Here is a 17,619-nt window from a genome sequence, read left to right on the forward strand (position 1 = left end):
AAGAGGGCTCGCTCCCTATTGCGGGTGACGACGACAGACAAGACAGTGTGCGGGGAAGACGGAAAGATCTCGAAGCATTTTCCTTGCTTGTACTTGTCTCATTTCTCGTTTACTTATTCCCAGTCCCCAGCGTCTCAAACTTGCATCGCAGTGCGCAAATGATGCCAGCCCGCGAGAAGGACAAAACAGAGCCCATTTCTACGACACCGTATTTTCCTCCGTAGACCAAACAACAAACTCAACGCTCGTTATCACCCACAAGACGGCGGCCTATTAGATAAGCCAAAAGTCACCTCATCCCGATCCTCACCACAAACGAACACACCCCGTGCCATTACATTGACTCGCGTGCCCATTCCTTTTTACCTTTGCCTTGCATCACCTATTTTCTCACCCGCGACCTTTCCATCCCACTCACTACCAGCAAAATCGAGACATAAGATAGAGGGGTCATAAAAAAACAACACAAAAACGCTACCAATTAGACGAGGGGGCCTCTCGTCATCCCAAACCGGCCAACCAACCAAGAAGCCGACCACCAACAAATAATACCTATACGTTACGTGCCCAACAACAAATGACCACCGGCGACGACCCGGCGGCACCCAAACCCACCCTCCCGGACAACACCGACAACACCAACAAGGACGGCCTGCCCAGGGACGTCCGCGACGAGTACGTCAACCCGCTCGAGCAGTCCGCCCGCTGGTACCTGGCCACCCAGGCCTACGGCCTCCGCTCCGGCGCCGGCCTCGCCTTCGGCATCTCGGGCCGCTACTCGCCCTCCCCGCCCTCCCCCGCCCGGACCATCTACCTCGACGCCACCCTCGGCCGGTGCAAGGAGAAGGGCGCCATCCGGGTCGACGTCTACGCCCCGCGGGGCCACTTCAGGAGTAGCGGCAGCGGCAGCGGCAGCGGCAACGGCACCGCCAATGGCAAGAACGGCAGCAGGGCCGGCAGCAAGCGCGGCAGCGCGGCGAGCAGCAGAGTCGACCTGGTCCGGCAGCAGGACGGCGGCACTCTGTCGCGCACCGCCTCCGAGTCGACCGTCCAGAGCGCCGTCAGCGAGGGCGCCGCCGACCTGAGCACCCGGAGCACCAAGCAGCGCCGCAAGCGCCTGAAGCGGCACCTCAGCCGCACCGTCTCGGCCATGTCCTTCAGCTCCGTCGAGTTCCAGCAGGACGAGGCCGCCACCGTCGACGCCATGCTGCCCGTGCCGCGCCTCGGCGTCATCAACTTCCACGGCGGCGGCTTCATCCTCGGCAACGGCACCGACGACGCGCGCTGGGCCGCCGCCGCCGTCGCCCAGCTCGACGCCGTCGTCTTCTCCGTCAACTACCGCCTCGCCCCTTCCTACCCCTACCCGACGCCCGTCGAGGACTGCGCCGACGCCATCCTCCAGATCGCCCAGCGCGCCGACGAGCTCGGCGTCGACGCCGAGCGCCTCGTCGTCTCCGGGTTCTCGGCCGGCGGCACCCTGTCCCTGGCGAGCTGGTGCCTGCTCCAGGACCCGCGGCGCTGGGGCTACGAGCTGCCCCGCCCGGCCCCCGCCCTCGCCGGCTTCGCCCTCTACTACCCGCTGCTCGACTGGACCGTCAGCCGGCCCGACAAGCGCCTCGGCTGCGCCCGCCCGGACCTGACCCTGCCCAAGGGCATGACGGACCTCTTCGACGCGTCCTACCTCCACCCGCCCATCCCGCGCGAGCGCCGCGACGACCCGCGCCTGTCGCCCGGGCTCATGCCCGACGCCATGCTCGAGCGCCTGCCGCCCGTGCACCTCTGCCTCTGCGAGTTCGACATGCTGCTCGCCGAGGGCCGGCGCTTCGCCGAGCGCCTGCGCGCGCGGGGCAGGCCCGTCGAGCTGCGCGTCGTCGAGCGCGAGAAGCACGCCTGGGACAAGCCGCCGCCCATGGCGCCCAAGAGGTCCGCCGACGTCGAGTACCGCGCCGCCATCGAGACCATACAGGCGTGGGTCGCCTCGCGGGCCGACGACGGCGAGGACGACGACGACCCGGAGATCAGAGCCGCGCTGACGACGTGACCTCTTTTGTATGTTTGTTGCCTACGAGTAGGGGGGGAAAGGAAGGGTCATCTGCATTGTGGAGCGTTTCATGTACTAGATTTCTTTGGCTTTGGGATGATTGATGAGATCAGAGTAGAGGGGACTCTGTGCATATCTGGGTGTGCGATAGATCTGTATATTAGCGCTTAATATTTATGAGAAAGACTTGATGTCCCCAAGGCACAAGGGGGGTTCATCTCCGTGATAGGTATCCCGGGTTCCGGCTGTGCAACATTAGGTAGACACTCAACATCACAATACATCCCCAGCGTCACAAGTGAGCTTGGTCTGTTTCGATCATGTTTTATTCCGCCCTGATAAGGTCCGTCGAGCCTGACATGACCTTCCCTCAAGCCAGAACATTGATATAATTGTACAGATCATCTCCAGAAACCAAGACGAGCTTGTTTGCCGGCACGCCATCAACCCAGGCGACCGAAGCATCCTGTCCGGACCATGCATTCGGCAGATCTCGCATCCTCTGCTTGGCCACGGTGCTTCCTCGCCCCTCCCCATGGCTGCTCTGTCTTGTAGTTTGTTCCACCGCCCGCTGCTGCCCTGAATCATCTCCGTGAACGCTCGCATGTAATGTGACAATTGGAAGAAAAGTAGACGACTTTCGATTCCGGTTCTATGCGACGAGGATCTGGTTGACAGGGATGTGCACTGTGGACCAAAGAATGGTTAGTACTTTGTGGGCAGGACACGTTTCGCCGCCTACGGATGGACAGCGCATCCATCTCGTCGGTAGAAGGGGCAAGGAAGCACACATACCCAGCTTGACGACGTAGCCGACAACGCCCATGATGATGAAGCCCATGCCGACGGCCTTGCAGATCTTGGTGAACTCGCTCAGGTCGGCTGCATGCAGCGGATGCTTGTCAGTAGGATTTCACACAGAGGACGTAAAGACAACAGGCCAGGCCAGGCCAGCAGCACTCGGGGATCCCGTGTATCACTCGTCATTGGCAATGACAAGGCGACTCGGGATTCGCTGAGCGCGGGTAGCCTTGGGCGAGAGAAACGTACGCTTCTGGCTCCTGTTGACGAACTGCATGCCCTCCTTGAGGAACTCGCGCGGCATGTCGAGGAGCTCTTGCACCTGGTCAGACATCTTGGCTGGTAGTTGTTGTCGGGTATAGGAATTAAAGTAATGGGGAAAAGGCCGATGTCGACTTGGAGAGTGGGCGTGGGGATCACGGCAATGTGTTCTCGTGGGATAGATGGAGGTCGTGTGGTGGTGGTCAAGGTATTAGGGGTGGGCGGCGCACGAGACTTTCTCCCTCGAGCTGGCCTAATCCGCCAAAAGAGCTACGCTGGCTTCAATTGCTGGTGGCTGCCACTCTCAATCCGGGCCAGATTGGCAGTGCGGCCCCGGAATAAACGTGGTTCCGGGCCTAGACCCTGCTGAAAGTTGGGGCCGGAGCTTCGCATTTCTGGGGTCTCTACTTGTACTATTGTGGGGCGCGATCTAGGAGGGATGCAATGGAGGACTGGGAGATCAATGTATCAAAGGTTCACTTGACGCGGGACCACGAAAAATGAAGGGAATGGCCGTAAGAAAAGGCTCCCGCATCGAACAAGTGCAATTGTCTCTTCGCACAGTCTACGCAGGCCCGAGCAAGAGTGCGAAGTCTTTGCATTGAGACAAGCATATCGGGCCAGCACACGCGCAAGTGATATGGACAGTTAGAAGCGAGCTACCAGGCATGCTTGGCCTGTTTTCTCTTGGATTCTTCATTATTAGACCCCTCGAAAACAAAATATCTTATGTATAGTGTCCCTGTGGCGAGAAATCGTCGCGGCTGGTTGCAGTCGTGTAGCTCACCCACCATACTTCTCCGGCCATACCAGGTGAGCGCGTTGCAGCACACAGCCTCGAACAATCCTTCCCCGAGCGCGGCCTATCATTCAGGCACAGGACGGAGGGGCTTCATCCTAGTCCCAAGTTCCAGCCCTCGCTCCTCCACGGTGATGTCTCATGAAGAGCACAACTGAGCGCACGGTGCGCAGTGGTAATTTCGCCGCTTCCCCCGGCGCACTAGGTCAAGCATGTCGTACCGGCATAAAGTCGCTCCCTGGGCTTTTCCTCTCGTATCGTAACGTTGGTGGCGGGTTATCTTCTAGCCTCGTCTTGGCCTCGACAGAGCGCGCCATCCCATCTAGAAGATGAGCATGCGGACGGCCATGAAGACGCAGGCGATGCCCACGTAGGGGCTGAGCCTCTCTCCTATCCTCGCAAACTTCCAGAATATGCCCCTAACACTGATTTTTCCCCGCCCCAGCCAAAATGTCAGCGAACCGTCGCGTTCTCTCCGGGCCCGGGAAGGCGTGTCGAGGGGAAAGCGGTCAACCTACCCGTCCTTGTTCGAGTCAAGCAGCCGCGGGAAGAGCTGGTGCACGTAGGTCGAGGTGCAGATGCAGAGCAGGAGGATGAGGATGAGCGACTCGAAGTTGAAGAGGGCGGACTGCGATGCGCCCGGATGTCAGCGCGAGGTTATGGAACGGGGCGAGGTGCGTGCAGGGGGGTGACAGACCATCTTGATGTAGTTCGCCCTTCGGGGCGAGAGAAATGCAGAGGGCCGGAGCTGCTTGTGAGGAGAGATGCGTGCTCGGAAGCCGAGACTGGCGATGTTCTGGGACGTTTTCCAAAGACTGCCGTTGTCGTAAGCTGGCCGTGGATGGAACGAAGCAAGGGACACCTGGAAGCTGCAAATGGTAGCTGCAGAGTAGGCTAGCATTAACTAGACTGGTGGATCGATTTGATTGGGTGGCCTGTGGGTTTATCCACATCCACACATGACGACCTCAAACTGTGCTGGGCCAGACCTCACCTCACGTACTGGTGCTTTGACATTGTTGAGAGTCAGGTATAATGGCAAAGAAAAGGGAGATACCAGGTTTCTCCCAAATTCATACTTACTATTCAGCGAATTTTTCTCATATGTAACTTTCCATTTACTTTGCATTTCTCGACCCCTATTATCACCCTTTCTCACCTTTTCCAAACAGACCAAGATTATCAAAAGTTTGGTTTCAGGACCAAGACATCCAGTATGGATACATCTATCTAACAGCCACACACAGCGAGCAGTGATTTTTGTTTGTTTTTTTTGGTATACGAAGCTTTCTATGTATGAATATTGCTGACCTGCCAAATGCCAAATGCCAGACGCCGCAGATCATCGCGATATATCTTCACTGTTGACCTACAAAGGTATCTCAAGAGGGCAAGGAAGAGTCATGGCCAACCTGCGTAGCCGACTATCTGCCAAGTCCAAATAAGTTCTCGTTCTCATGATGAAGTTGTGTGTCGATGCCCATCAACCTGCTCTTCAGTGCTAGCAACTATTACAACGTAACTAGCAAATGAATTAGCACGCAATGATTGAGTAAGACAGGCTGTGAACCGCTGCTTTAACACATGTCATCATAAGTCATAAAACCCATCCAATGTAATAAACAGACCAAGATGCCAAAACAGAGTGACAGAGAGGAGGAAAGAAGTAACACCCCATTACCCTGATCTCGTGAAGCCTCCAAGGAAATCTGACTGAGAACTAACGAAAGAAATCATCCAGTGCATATCCATTCATCATCCATCATCATGGTCCATCCACCACACTCTCATCCTCCTCAAAGAGCAAATCATCATCATCATGACCACCTAAGAAGGAGAAAAAAGTTCATATCAATCATGAATCCCACTCCCACCCCCTCTTCCGCACCCTCCTCTCATCCAGAGCATCTCTCCCTCTCCCTCTCCCTCCGCCTCTCCTCCCCCTCTCACCACCCCCCTCATCATCACCACCACCACCATCTTCCTCCCGATCCCACCCGCGCCCCCCCTCAAACCCCTCACTCCGGGCCCTCCTCCTCCGCCCAGCCCTCCGATCCTCCTCATCCTCCTCGTTCGCCCCAGCCACAAGCAAACCCCCGGGCCGCAGCCCCTCCCGCAGCAACCCGCCCACGAGCCCGAGGAACCCACCCCGCCCGCCCGCGTCGAGCACGCCCCGCACCCGCTCCACGATCCGCTCGACCGCCTCCTCGTCCGTGCCCGCCACGCCCCACCGCCCGGCCATCTTCCAACCCCCGCGCGCGTGCGACCTTTGAGGATCACCATCGTCCCCGCCGCCGCCGCCGTACGCAAACTCCCCACTGCGCGCCGTCCACCGCGGCCTGCGCCGCAGCGGCCGGCCCTGGCTGTCGAACCGGTCGGGCAAGACCTCGATCACGTCTTCTTCCTCGTCGTCGTCGTCGTCATCCGAAGAAGAAGACGCAGGCGGGCGCCGGTGGCGCGGGACGAGCGGCCTGTCGTGCGAAGGGTCCGAGGAGCGCCGGCGGCGGCCGAGCGGAGGGCGCGTGGTGGTGGCGAGCTGGGTGTCGGCCGGCGGTCTGTCGTCGTCGATTTCTTCTACCGGTGAGGGCGGCCGGGCCTGCGTCTTGTGCACCTCCCTTAGGGCCCGGGAGGACTGAGGCGAGAGCGGCCTGAAGGCGACGGATTTGTGTTGTTGCGGTGCGGTGTCGTCGTCGTCATCGTCGTCGTGGTCCCCCGTGGGAGGCGGTGCGAGGTGTTGAGAGCGGGTGGTGTTTAGACCATCTGTCGTCGCCGAGAAAACAACGGTCAGTCTCCTGCCAACAATCTGACAACAACACAACACGATCCCATCCCCAGTAGGTATAATAAACAACAGCAAACAAAAACAAAAGAAAACAAAAGCTCAGGCAGACGCACCCGGAACGCCACCTCCACCTCCACCACCACCACCGCCAAAGCCCTCCCCTCCTCCTCCCCCAGACAGAGGAGGAGGAAGAGGAGCAGCGGCAGGGTCAAGCAAAACACTACGGGATGCAGAGTCACTACTCACTTGGTCACCGTGCGGGTGCGGCCCCGAGCCCGCAGGCGGCGGCTGGAACGTCTGGGGGCCCGCGGGCGGCGGGATGGGACCCGGAGCGGCACCCGGCGGAGGCGGGCCCGGCGGCGGAGGCGGGTACGCCTGGTAGTCGGCCGGGTGGTACGCCTGGAACCCGCCGTTGAGGTCCGTCGTCGCCGTGTTGGGGTGCTGGGTGAAACCTCCCATGCCCGCCGCCGCGGCGGCCGCGGGCGGCGGTGGCGGACCCGCGTTGGGAGGCGGAGGGGGGTAGTACGCGCCGCCCGAGGCGTGGGGCGGCGAGGGCGGGCGGTCCGGGTCGTACGGGTCGTAGTCGCCGGCAGCGCTCGTCTCTTCCTCGTACCCTATATCCGATTGGGACATTAGCATCTTCAGGCCTCTGTTGTTGCCAGTCATTTCATTATCGACAAAACAAAAGGAAAACTACTAGAAAGGGGACGACTCACGCTCGCGCCTCCGCTCCCGGTCGCGGTGCCGCCTGCGCCGCTCCCTCTCACGGTCCCTGTCCACATCGCTGTCATCTCGGTCCCGGTCCCGGTCCCGGTCCCGACTGACGCTCCTGTCCCTATCCCGATCTCTATCGCCTCCTCCTCCCCTGCTCGCCGACCGCTCCCGCTCCTTCTTCTCCTTCTGCTGCTCGTACTTCTTGATCCCGATGGCCGCCGCCGCGGCCCCCGCGCCCGCGGCAGCCAAGTCCCGCAGCCGGCTCCTGCTCCGCTGCTTCTTCGCCGCCCCGGCGTCGTCCTCAGCCTCCCGCTCGCTCTCGCTGTAGCTGCCCCTCGAGTCCGCCGACCGGTGCCGATGGTGTCTCCTACTCCTGTGCCGCCTCCTGTCCTCCTCGGCGGCCGCCGCCTCGTCCCGGTACGCCGCCTGCGCCGCCGGGTCGTAGCCGCGCGGCGGGTACGGCGGCTCCGTGTACAGCGGCTGGGCGCCGTACTCAACCAAACCTAGTTCAGGATCAGCGACGACGGGTGGTCCCGGGCTGGGTGGGTAGGGCGCGTATCCGCCGCCGCGGCGCGCTGCTGCTGCTGACCTGCTACTCGACCGCGACCGGCCGTGGCGCCGGTGGCGCACGTCGTCCTCGTAGTACGCGTCCTCCTCCTCCTCCGCCTCGAGCTCGCGCTCGCGCTCGCGGCTCCGCTTGTCCTCCTTGCGGTCCTTGTAGTTGTCGTAGAGCTTCTTGCCCGCGGCGCCCGCCAGGCCGGCGGCCACGACCTCGGCGCCCGTGCGCAGGCGCGACCGCGAGCGCGACTTGCTGCCGCTGCGGCCCTTGGACTTGTCGCGGAAGTGCTTGATGAGTCCTGCGGCCGCGGCCGTGGCGGCGCCCACTTTCGCGACCGAGGCGGCGCGGCTGCGGGACCGCTTGCGCGAGCGGGAGCGGCTGTACTCCTCGCTGCTGTAGCGGCGCAGGCTGCGGCCCCGGGACGACTCCTCCTTGTCGACCTTGGACGACTGGTAGTACTTGGCGGCGCCGGCGACGGCCAGGGCGGCGGCCGCGATGCCGAGCCCCGTCTTGAGCTTGGAGTGGTGCGACTCGGGCGAGGGGGAGCGGTCGCCGTCGCCGTAGCGCTCGTTGTAGGCGCTGCGGGCGCGCTTGAAGACCTCGGTGCCCAGGGCGCCGAGGGCGGCGCCGGCGACGACCTTGCGGCCGCGGTGCTCGGGCAGGTAGCCGTCCTCGTCGCGGCGGGAGCTCATGAGGGCGGCGATGCCGGCGCCCGCGAGGCCGCCCTCGGCGAGGTGCAGCTTGTGCTGGTTGGAGGCGGAGCGGGAGCGCTCACGCTTGATGACGGTCCGCTTGAGGTAGTAGTCGTCGTCCGAGTACTCACCGTCCGAGGCGTAGTCGCGGCGGTCGCGGCCCCTCCGGCGGTCGTAGTAGTACTCGTCGTCGCGCTCGCGGCCGCCGCGGTAGGGCCCGACGTCGCGCGTCTCGCGGCGGTGGTAGTAGTACTCGTCCTCCCTGGGCTCGCGGCGGACCATCTCGCGGTTCTCCTGGCGCTCGTTGCGGATGATGAGCGGCGCCGGGGGCGGGGCCTCCTGCACGATGATCTGCTGCTCCGGGAGGCGGTTGCGGATGACGATGGGCTGCGGGGCCTGCTGGGGCTCGTAGATCTCGGTCTCCTTGCGATAGCGCTCGACCTCGGCGCCGTGGGACTCGTCGCGGCGCTCTTCGACCCGCTTCTCGACCCGCAGCTCGCCTTCGTCGCCGCGCACGAAGCGCTTGTCGACCCGGACGTCGACCTCGTCGCGGTCGCGGCCCCAGTCGGCGCGGGAGTGGCGGTCCCAGTCCCGGTCGCTGCGGTCCCGCTCGACTTCCTTCGTCTTCTCGTAGACGTAGTCACGACGGGTGTCGCCGACGCCGCTGCCGAAGCGGTCGTCGTCCCTCTTGTAGTAGACGTCCTTCTCGTAGCGCTCGAGCCGGCCGCGGTCCCGGTCTCGATCGTCATAGTAGCGGTCGTCAAAGTCGTCTCTGCCGCGGTTGTCCCGCTCGACGATCTTCTCGCGCTCGACAAATGTGCTGCCGCCGCCGCGCGGGCCGGGCTCAAAGGCCGAGCGGGGTCGCTCGGGGGCGTAGGAGGTGCGCTCAACACGGCGTTCTACATCGAGCAGGTCGCCGGATGCGCGCGGAGGGTAGGCTGAGTAGCGGCTGCGTCGGTCGTCGTCAAACTCTTCGTATCGCTCGATGCGCTCGACGCGGTCGCCACGGTCGCCGCCGACCTTGTAGCGGCGGACGGTGGTCTTGCTCCTCTCGTCGTCGTCTGACGAGTCGTCCCGCCTGTAGCGGGCCGACTCCCTGTAGATTGCGGCCATCGCGGAGGATGGTGACGCGGGGTATTCTTTACGTAGAGATGTGCTGTCTGTCGGGTTCGAGTCTGCTGTATCGTGCGACAAAGACTTGTGTAAGGGCGAGAGACGGATATCACAGCAGAACACGGTGGTTTCCTTGGGGGAACCTGGGTTGGGAAATGAGATGAAAAGTAAGCAGCGTCTGTGTGCGTGCTTGCGTGTGTGTGTGTCAGAGGAGGAAGAAAGAGGGCAGCAGCAGGGTGATGGTGGGTGGGGGAATCGGGACTGGGGGCGAGGAAGGCTGAGGTGATGTTATCGAGCAGGGATGTGTGCGGTTTGGGGTGGGAGGGGCTGTTTTTTTGGGCCAACGAATATTACGATGGCTGGGCTGGAGGATCGCCAGCACAAAAAAGAAAGGAAAGACAACCACTGCTTCGGGCCGGTACTTGCTGGTTCCAGTGTTCCAGGTGCCGCCGCCGCCGACTAACTAACTACATGTAGAGCGACTGGGGGCGCTCCGGGTGCGTGTCTTTTTTTTGCAGGGCCGTGAACGAGAAAACAAGGCACAGCGCATGCAGACGAGATCAATCCTGGCCCGGACAAAAGCAAGGACGGAAGTCAAGAGAAGCGAGACGAGGAGGGGGGTGGAGTGAGCGACAGCGACAAGAGATGGACGGTCAAAGAAGATTGAAGAGCGACAACGACGCCCGGAATCAGCACCGAGTAAGACATGACCTGCAACCAGGACCGACTGACTGACCTGACCAGACTTGACTACTGGCCCCTCGGGAGGGGGATCAGCGAGCAGCCAGCAGAGCAGGGCAGACACAGACAGACCCATGGCAGTTTGGCAGACCAGAGAAGAGAGCAGAGCCTGACCCGCGGCACACGTGCGGGCAGACCTCGCTCCATCGCACACCACCGTCACCACACCACTCAACCTCGAGCGTGACAAAGAGCCTGCATGGCACGGGGTTCCAGAGGCAGCTAATCGCGTCCGTCGCTTGCCATGCCCTTCTGCATCCCGGTGGGCCAACCGTGCTCGCCCCAATGCACGGCATCATCGCGCGTGCGGGCTCCGCCCTCCTGCTTCCTGCTTGTTTGCTTGCTTGCTCCCACTCGAGACCAAGGAACACCCGGCCCAAAATAGGGATGTATTTCCAAGGAAAAGAAAAAAAAACAAGGGACAAAAGAGCCACAGAACTTGGCTCGAGACCAACGTACGTTTCATTTCTTGCTGTTGGCGATGACGAAAGAGGGAGAAAGGGCGCACCGCCCACGCGCGCGCTTTTCCTTGCATGGAAGTTCGTTGGCGGGTTCGTTCTCGACCGACCTCTGTGATTTGTGAATCAGCACCAATCAAGCGGAGCCACAGTCCACCAATGTCTTGGGCTGACGGTTACAGCCGTTTCCCGCCCTTCTTCCCTTCCGTCCAAAAAGGCTGAAACGGAGCCAAAATAGGTGCTGAACGAGTCAATCGCCGCCAGTAGCTTGTTTCCGTTTCCAGCCACCCACCCAGAGGCCAGAGGGCTGGTTAGCCGGATGACTAAGCCGGATGACTAAGACCACCGAGACGGAGTGTTGAACCTGTTGAGGCAAGTTCACACCAAGAGTCCTGCAAGGTCAACACAGAATACACGAATACACATATAGGAGCACCCACAGAAACATCTATTGCTGAGGTGCTTGGTGGTATGACCAAGCATGCCCATTCCCGCGCGAAACCACAACCGTCCTCGATGTGGAAATATGTGTAATACCGCTTGATTCCCTAGTTCTAATTGCCTGTCTGAGTAGGTGGAAGCCACCCCTTCTATATACATTGGTGTCGTTGAGGTACGGAGACGCAGTCGAGATAATGGTGTACTTGCGGGGCAGAAGGGCAACGAGACAGCTGTGAATAGCCTCAAGTGCCAGTACCTCACACAGTGGACAAACAGGCTGTATCGAGGTAGCCTCGCAGGTGTGCCCTCGTCAGGAAGTGCGCATACTTCCAGCACCCGGTCCGATCTGACCGGCTGGACACAAAAGACTCCTTTGGGACGTGGAGAAATTTGGCCTGCTCGGCCAGATCGGCGTACCGGGTCTCGTAGATGTGGACCGGGACGTCGTCCACAAGCCAGAGGGGGGGGTGAAGGACCCCTCTTCGATCACCTCCCGGATGTTCCGACCGTTGAAGTCGTCGGTCTCGTCCGGGAAGTTCCGGCGTCCCTCGTTGGCCTGAATGGCTCCCCGGCCGCCTCCACGGCCGCGCCTGCCACCCCGGCCACGGCCACGGCCACGAGCAGGTGCCGTGATGAGGCTGGTTGTGATGGATGTGGTCTGAAACTAAATGTCTGATTGTGCTCTGGGCATAAGCCAGAAGGAGCTAGCAGAATTAGTTGTTGTTGGAGAGAGGGTTCGTTGGATCGAGAATCGGGGGGAGAATTCTTGGAAATAGGCATTTAGTTGCTGTGCAAGCACTTCCCGGTCGATATCAAACTCAGGGGCGTACAGTGAGTTGATGTCCAGGTCGTCGGGGAGCCAGGGGATTTCAGGAAGCCACGAAAACCCAAAGCGGAGGTAGCTGAGGTTGTCAGCTGGGTGGTTGAGCATTGGGGTCGCGGTGCAGATCAGCAGTGCGTCCTTTTGTATGTCCGCAACGAGCTGATGTGCCTTGGAATCAGCATTCTTGAGCACATGACCCTCATCGCAGATGACGATGGAGAAATGGTGGCTAGAGAATCTGGACCGGACCAGGGGCAGCTTGCCGTCTGTAAGGTCATCGTTTAGGCTATAACAAGCCGCGCGCTCCCGGGCGTTTAGGGGTCTTAGGGCCGCAGTTTGCTCCTCGGGGGGCTGTGTGGATTCGCCCTCCCCGTCACCCTCGTCGTCTGGCTCGATGTTGTCATTAAACCCGAGTCTATCACGCTGCGCTTCAAGGACGAGGGTGCTGGTGGTGAATCTACAGTCGGTGCCTGGCTGCAGTACCTCCGATTTCGGCAGACTTGGTTCCATCTCCATCGCTGTAGGTACCTGTCGTGCCGAACCGCGCTTCCTCTACGTTCCCTTCAACCACTCCCGCAAGAGTCGGTTGCGACGTCAAGCAACCCCCTTGGACCTAAACACCCTGGCCGGCGTGGACCCGGATCTGCACACCGGCCTCAGGGCGGAATGCGACCATCGAGTCAACATCAATATCAGGCGCGATGGAAGTGGTGATGGATATGTCTTCAGGAGGAGTCATCCCGAATCCCTCCACTTCACTCCAGCCCGGCCAGACCCTCTCGACCTCATCGAAGCGCGCAAAGACCCTCCGCACATCCTCCAAGACATCGCCGAGGGGCATTCTGTAGCTTGAACGCAAGACGGGACCGCTTTTGACGTCCTTAAACCCGCCCCCAAGCGGGCCGAGGAACGCGGCGCAGCTCGGGGTCGCAGACCATGGCGCCCGAGTCGCCGGGGATGGGCAAACGCGCCGACGCCCAGGCCGGGATCGCCCATGACCGCATGCTCGATGCTGTCGACGACGATGCAGGCCGTCAGGGAGGTAGCGGCGGACGGCGGAACCGGAATCAGGAGCTCTCCTCGTCGCCGGCCGTGCAACCCAGTGTCTCGTCCTCGACTTCGTCTTGTCCTCCGCAGGCGTCCCTGTTCAGCGGCTTGAGAGGCACCCATGCCGCTAGGTTGGATAGAAGAGAGCCAGGGCCGAACATTGCGACGAGATATCAAGCCAGGCCGGTCGACCGCTTCGTCTCGCGGAACACAGCCGTGTCGACACCGGGCAGGTAGCGGATGCCCGCGGGGAACTTGCTGGCGTCCGGGAAGATTGTCCAGCCAGTGAATTGGGCTTCAGGCGATCCAGCATCACATCCACTGCAAGGGACTTGATCTTCGTGCGATCTCCGTCACCGGCGACTAGTCTGCATCGGCATTCATGTCTACAGCCCTGGCGTTTGTCTCCAGCCTCGACCTGTGGCGGCTGTCGTAAACGTCTAGTTTGGAAATCCGACTCCTTGATTTCCTTGAGCTGCTTCACCTTCGTTCTCCCACCATCCAGGAGAACCATGGTCTGCGCCTCAGTATCCGCCATCATCGACTTCACCATGAGCAGGACTCTCGGTTGTCCCGACATGATTGTATAGGTTCATGCCAAGTTCCAACTCGAGGGAGCTGCTGTAAACACGGTGGACTTCGTCCCGCGGGTAGAGTTCATCATTATCCGCAGAGTCGGAATTACATGGAACCCGCGAGGGATATCTAGTCTCTAGTAAGCCTCACGATTGTAAGGAGGAAAGGGGCCTTGTACGCATGAAAAGGGGGTTGGGATTGTGCTTCTTACCCTGGCAAATTCGCGCTTCAAGAACCGGCGCGACCACCTTTGGCATTGCCTTTGCCATTGTTCGACGCCCCATCATTTATGAGACGACCCATGACGAACCGCATGGGCTTTGGATGGGGATAGGTTGGTGAGTATGCCAGCGGGAATCAGACGGCACCCTGCCCATCACTCGGTCAAGATTAGGTACATAGAGACTCGCCTCATCGTTCAAGTGTCCTGCCCGTGGGGTCAGATCCACGGGGTAATGAAAGGGGAGCTTACTGTTAACCCAATGGGGTCAACTGGGTGCGAAGAGCAGCAAGGTCGGCAAAATGAGACTGCCGAGGGGCACCCGGAGAAGCGTAACTTCGGTAAAGGTAGTCGCGGGCCACACCACAGGCGAGAAGTTGGCAGGTTGGTGTGAGGGATGGCAGTACCTTGCTTTTTTGCCAGTTCCAAGGTTAGCACTTCCCTGACACGACACTTGAGGACATTTTACATACCGCGGTCGTCTCGGGGCAGATATGCTAATCTGTGTGATAATTGCTGCTGTAATAATGGTGAAATATTTGATATATATAGATGTGGTGGCAGAGGATAGATGATGTCAAGTACAGAGATATTTGAAGGGCGAGGGAGGGAAAGGGTGGAGGATGTGCTGATGGAATGAATACTAGAATGAATTTAATATCTACTTTCATCATCGAAATATATGCATGAACTTTCTGACGCGTCTTTGAAAATTTCAGATGATTGCGATGCCAAACTGACAGTAGCAAAGCGCATTGAAACATCTGGGTCACGCGTGCAGAGGCAAATGCACTACACAAACATGGTAAACTTTGGCATAGAAACCTGCACTGATCAAAGCCGAAGAGTTTTCACCAATGTTTGTAGATAGTCAGTCTGCTGGTGCCCCTTATTCTTTGCATTCTTTCCCAAACAATGTACCTATGAGTACAGCGATACAAACTGCATACGTTTTCTCAATGATTGGATAATGTTGCAACAATCTTGTCGTCCTGGCGTGCTGCTCCAGGCCCTGGGTCCTGTCTTGACAAAAAGACCTTGCAATTGCCTAGATCCTGAAAACTCCATATCCGATAGGATGCCCATGCAGCGGTTTGACAGGGTGGAACAGGATGCGGAGGTGGTTTGATCTTTGTCTGTTCCAAACGGATAACACCGGCACCGGGGACTAAGGCCCACTTCAAGACAACCTGCCCAACAGTCCTTCACAACCCGGGGTGTTAAGTCGGAGACCCAGCTCGCAATACCCTCTCGTAATTTGAGTCTTCAACTGAGTCTTTTGTACAGATATGCATGGAGTCCAAGCACCCGAAGTTGACTCGTGGCAGGAGACCGTGTTATATCTGACTATTCACAGCTAGTATTCGCTCACAGTGTTGGTGGCTGTATATAAGATCGTCTTCGTGTCTAAGACATGCATTAGGATAGCAATAGATCCACCAATGACGATGATTCTTTCACTGTTATGTGATACACTCCTTTCTATCAAAGGACGTAGGGTAGTGAGATAGTCTTGCAGGAGTAAAATGCAACAATGGCGATTGTGTGTCTGGTACTTATTTCCGGATAGCATCAAAGCACTACATAGGCAAAAGGCGGTATGACCCCAAATAATTTGAATTAAATTAAAAATGAATCGAGTGAAGTCTATCAGATGTTCCGAGATTCTCCCAGACAAGATGACAAGATGAAGAATGGAACAAGTTTGGCCGAGGCCTGGTTCGATCGAAACCCAAGAATGGAAAGAACCCCAATATCTCACGGTCGTTTAAAGTCCGCCTGTTGTTTTTATAGGAAGACTATGGCGCCGAGAATCATAGCCATCATAGATCCCTCAGTGATCAGGCTGACGTGGCCAGAAGCACCAGCAGTGACCATCTGTGATGGCGATGATTGAGAGTTGCCACCCGCAGAGCCGCCGCCAGACGGCTTGTTGCCAGCTCCAGAGGAGCCACCATCAGAGGAACCACCGTTGGACGAAGCGCCACCAGACGCGCCACCGCCAGCTCCAGGAGTTGGCCCACTGCTAACGCCAGTCTCGACACCCCCAGCCGTAGGAATGCTGCCCCCTGGGGCGGCAGGGTGACCAGGATCCTGAATAGTGACAGTCTGAACGGTGTAGCCAGACGAGACGTACTCCTGGACGACAGTGGTAGGCACAGTGACGGTAACACGGACAGGTCCTCCACCTGCCGCACAGGTCTCGCAGTTGACGACGGCACAGGTGAAGCTAGGTGGGGGTGCCGTCTCGGCCGGCTGGCGGCAGATGGGCTTGTTGCACGTCTCGGTAATGGTGTAGACGATAGGGGTGACGACGCCCGAAGGACCCAGACCAGGGTACGTGAGGGTGTAGCACTGGATATAGGTATTGCCCCCTCCAGCATCCCCAGTGACCGTCAGAGGCTCGAGTGTGGTGGTGGCGTCGCACGATGCCGAAGGCTCAGCCCGGGGCTGCATGTTGCGGCCATGGGGTATGGCTGCGTTACCAGCGGTAAGCATCATCGAGAAACGGAGGAAGGTGAGGAAGTGCATTTTTGGTCTGCGCCCTTTTCTGTTGTTGGTAATTCTAATCTTTGAAGTAGTGGCTAATATGGATACAGAGAAAGAGGGAATAAGCGAGAGTGGGTGGAGGAGTCTATACAGTTGACGATGAAACGAGAGATGAAGTTGGAAGGCGAACTGTCTGGTAATTTGATATGCAGGGATAAATGATGGACGTCAGAACGCCGGCATAATATACCAAGAACTCAAGGTTCCGTGAGAGTGTAATCAGTAAAGCAAAGAATGCGTGTGTTCGATCACGATCAACACAAACCCTCAAGTTTGAATCTTCAGAGCTGAGGACACGCCACTTTAAGTTTCCATATCATAGACAATCCTACTGGCTGCTGAGACATGATTAAAATTCTTCAGCGAGATGGTGAAGAGATTGCAGTCAAGTGATCACTTTCACCGAATCCCAAGCTTATCTGGCCTCAGTGCTGGGCATGGCCGAATGGATGTGCTGCCGGACAACCCGAGCGCCGCAGGCGTGAGGAGGCTAGGTAGGACACAAATGCCATAAAGGAGCATTGCGGGTCTTGCAGTCATATCTTCTCTCCTTGTGAGGACATCTTGCCAGCTGGAGTGAAACTTTGCTCGGTGATGAATGAATCGTGAGGGTATCCTCGAGGCATGTACATGGTGAAGGGGCCGTCAGGTAAGTTGACAAGCTGCTAACATATGTACATGACTTTCCATCTAAGCCATCAGTTTTAGGTAGCGAGATAGCCCATAGCCCTTGTGAGTTTCAGAGTAGGAGTAGCCATTGTTAGCATTCAGGTATCTCCGGATGAGTTTTGGCCAAATATTCTAAACCCCGCTTGTATGGTACATCCGCACCGTTGTCATAATTATCCCTAATGGGCATCGAAACGTCCGATGGTACCTGCAGTGAGTGGAATGAGATCAGCCACCTTTCCGCATGTGGAGAGTGCCCTTTTTGTCTCCCCGCTGTACAGCTTTTCGTAGTATATGCCAAGAACTAGGAATACACTCCTAAGGATGTCTTG

General features: G+C 58.7%; 6 protein-coding genes across 6 annotated transcripts; 2 read left to right on the plus strand and 4 right to left on the minus strand.

The window, feature by feature from the left end:
* Positions 1–577: 577 nt before the first annotated feature.
* E0L32_002357 (uncharacterized protein) lies at positions 578–2,041 on the plus strand (the record flags this gene model as incomplete). Its single annotated transcript, XM_031136537.1, has 1 exon — positions 578–2,041. The coding sequence occupies one exon, from the start codon at positions 578–580 to the stop codon at positions 2,039–2,041; it is 1,464 nt and encodes a 487-aa protein (XP_030988572.1).
* A 652-nt stretch (positions 2,042–2,693) lies between these two features.
* E0L32_002358 (uncharacterized protein) lies at positions 2,694–3,176 on the minus strand (the record flags this gene model as incomplete). Its single annotated transcript, XM_031136538.1, has 3 exons — positions 2,694–2,728; positions 2,837–2,923; positions 3,092–3,176. 3 exons carry the CDS (start codon positions 3,174–3,176, stop codon positions 2,694–2,696), a joined length of 207 nt encoding a protein of 68 aa, XP_030988573.1.
* A 2,270-nt stretch (positions 3,177–5,446) lies between these two features.
* On the plus strand, positions 5,447–6,486 carry E0L32_002359 (uncharacterized protein; the record flags this gene model as incomplete). The annotated part of the gene is made up of 2 exons (XM_031136539.1): positions 5,447–5,454; positions 5,808–6,486. The coding sequence occupies 2 exons, from the start codon at positions 5,447–5,449 to the stop codon at positions 6,484–6,486; spliced, it is 687 nt and encodes a 228-aa protein (XP_030988574.1).
* Positions 6,487–6,783: 297 nt separating this feature from the next.
* Positions 6,784–9,762, minus strand: E0L32_002360 (uncharacterized protein; the record flags this gene model as incomplete). Its single annotated transcript, XM_031136540.1, has 2 exons — positions 6,784–7,298; positions 7,401–9,762. 2 exons carry the CDS (start codon positions 9,760–9,762, stop codon positions 6,784–6,786), a joined length of 2,877 nt encoding a protein of 958 aa, XP_030988575.1.
* A 2,304-nt stretch (positions 9,763–12,066) lies between these two features.
* E0L32_002361 (uncharacterized protein) lies at positions 12,067–12,741 on the minus strand (the record flags this gene model as incomplete). The annotated part of the gene is made up of 1 exon (XM_031136542.1): positions 12,067–12,741. The coding sequence occupies one exon, from the start codon at positions 12,739–12,741 to the stop codon at positions 12,067–12,069; it is 675 nt and encodes a 224-aa protein (XP_030988576.1).
* Positions 12,742–15,856: 3,115 nt separating this feature from the next.
* On the minus strand, positions 15,857–16,600 carry E0L32_002362 (uncharacterized protein; the record flags this gene model as incomplete). Its single annotated transcript, XM_031136543.1, has 1 exon — positions 15,857–16,600. The coding sequence occupies one exon, from the start codon at positions 16,598–16,600 to the stop codon at positions 15,857–15,859; it is 744 nt and encodes a 247-aa protein (XP_030988577.1).
* Between the last annotated feature and the right edge of the window lie 1,019 nt (positions 16,601–17,619).

This window comes from Thyridium curvatum, assembly GCF_004353045.1.
Source record: "Thyridium curvatum strain D216 chromosome Unknown NODE_9_length_649264_cov_80.371750, whole genome shotgun sequence".
In the NCBI taxonomy this organism is placed as follows: domain Eukaryota; kingdom Fungi; phylum Ascomycota; class Sordariomycetes; order Thyridiales; family Thyridiaceae; genus Thyridium; species Thyridium curvatum.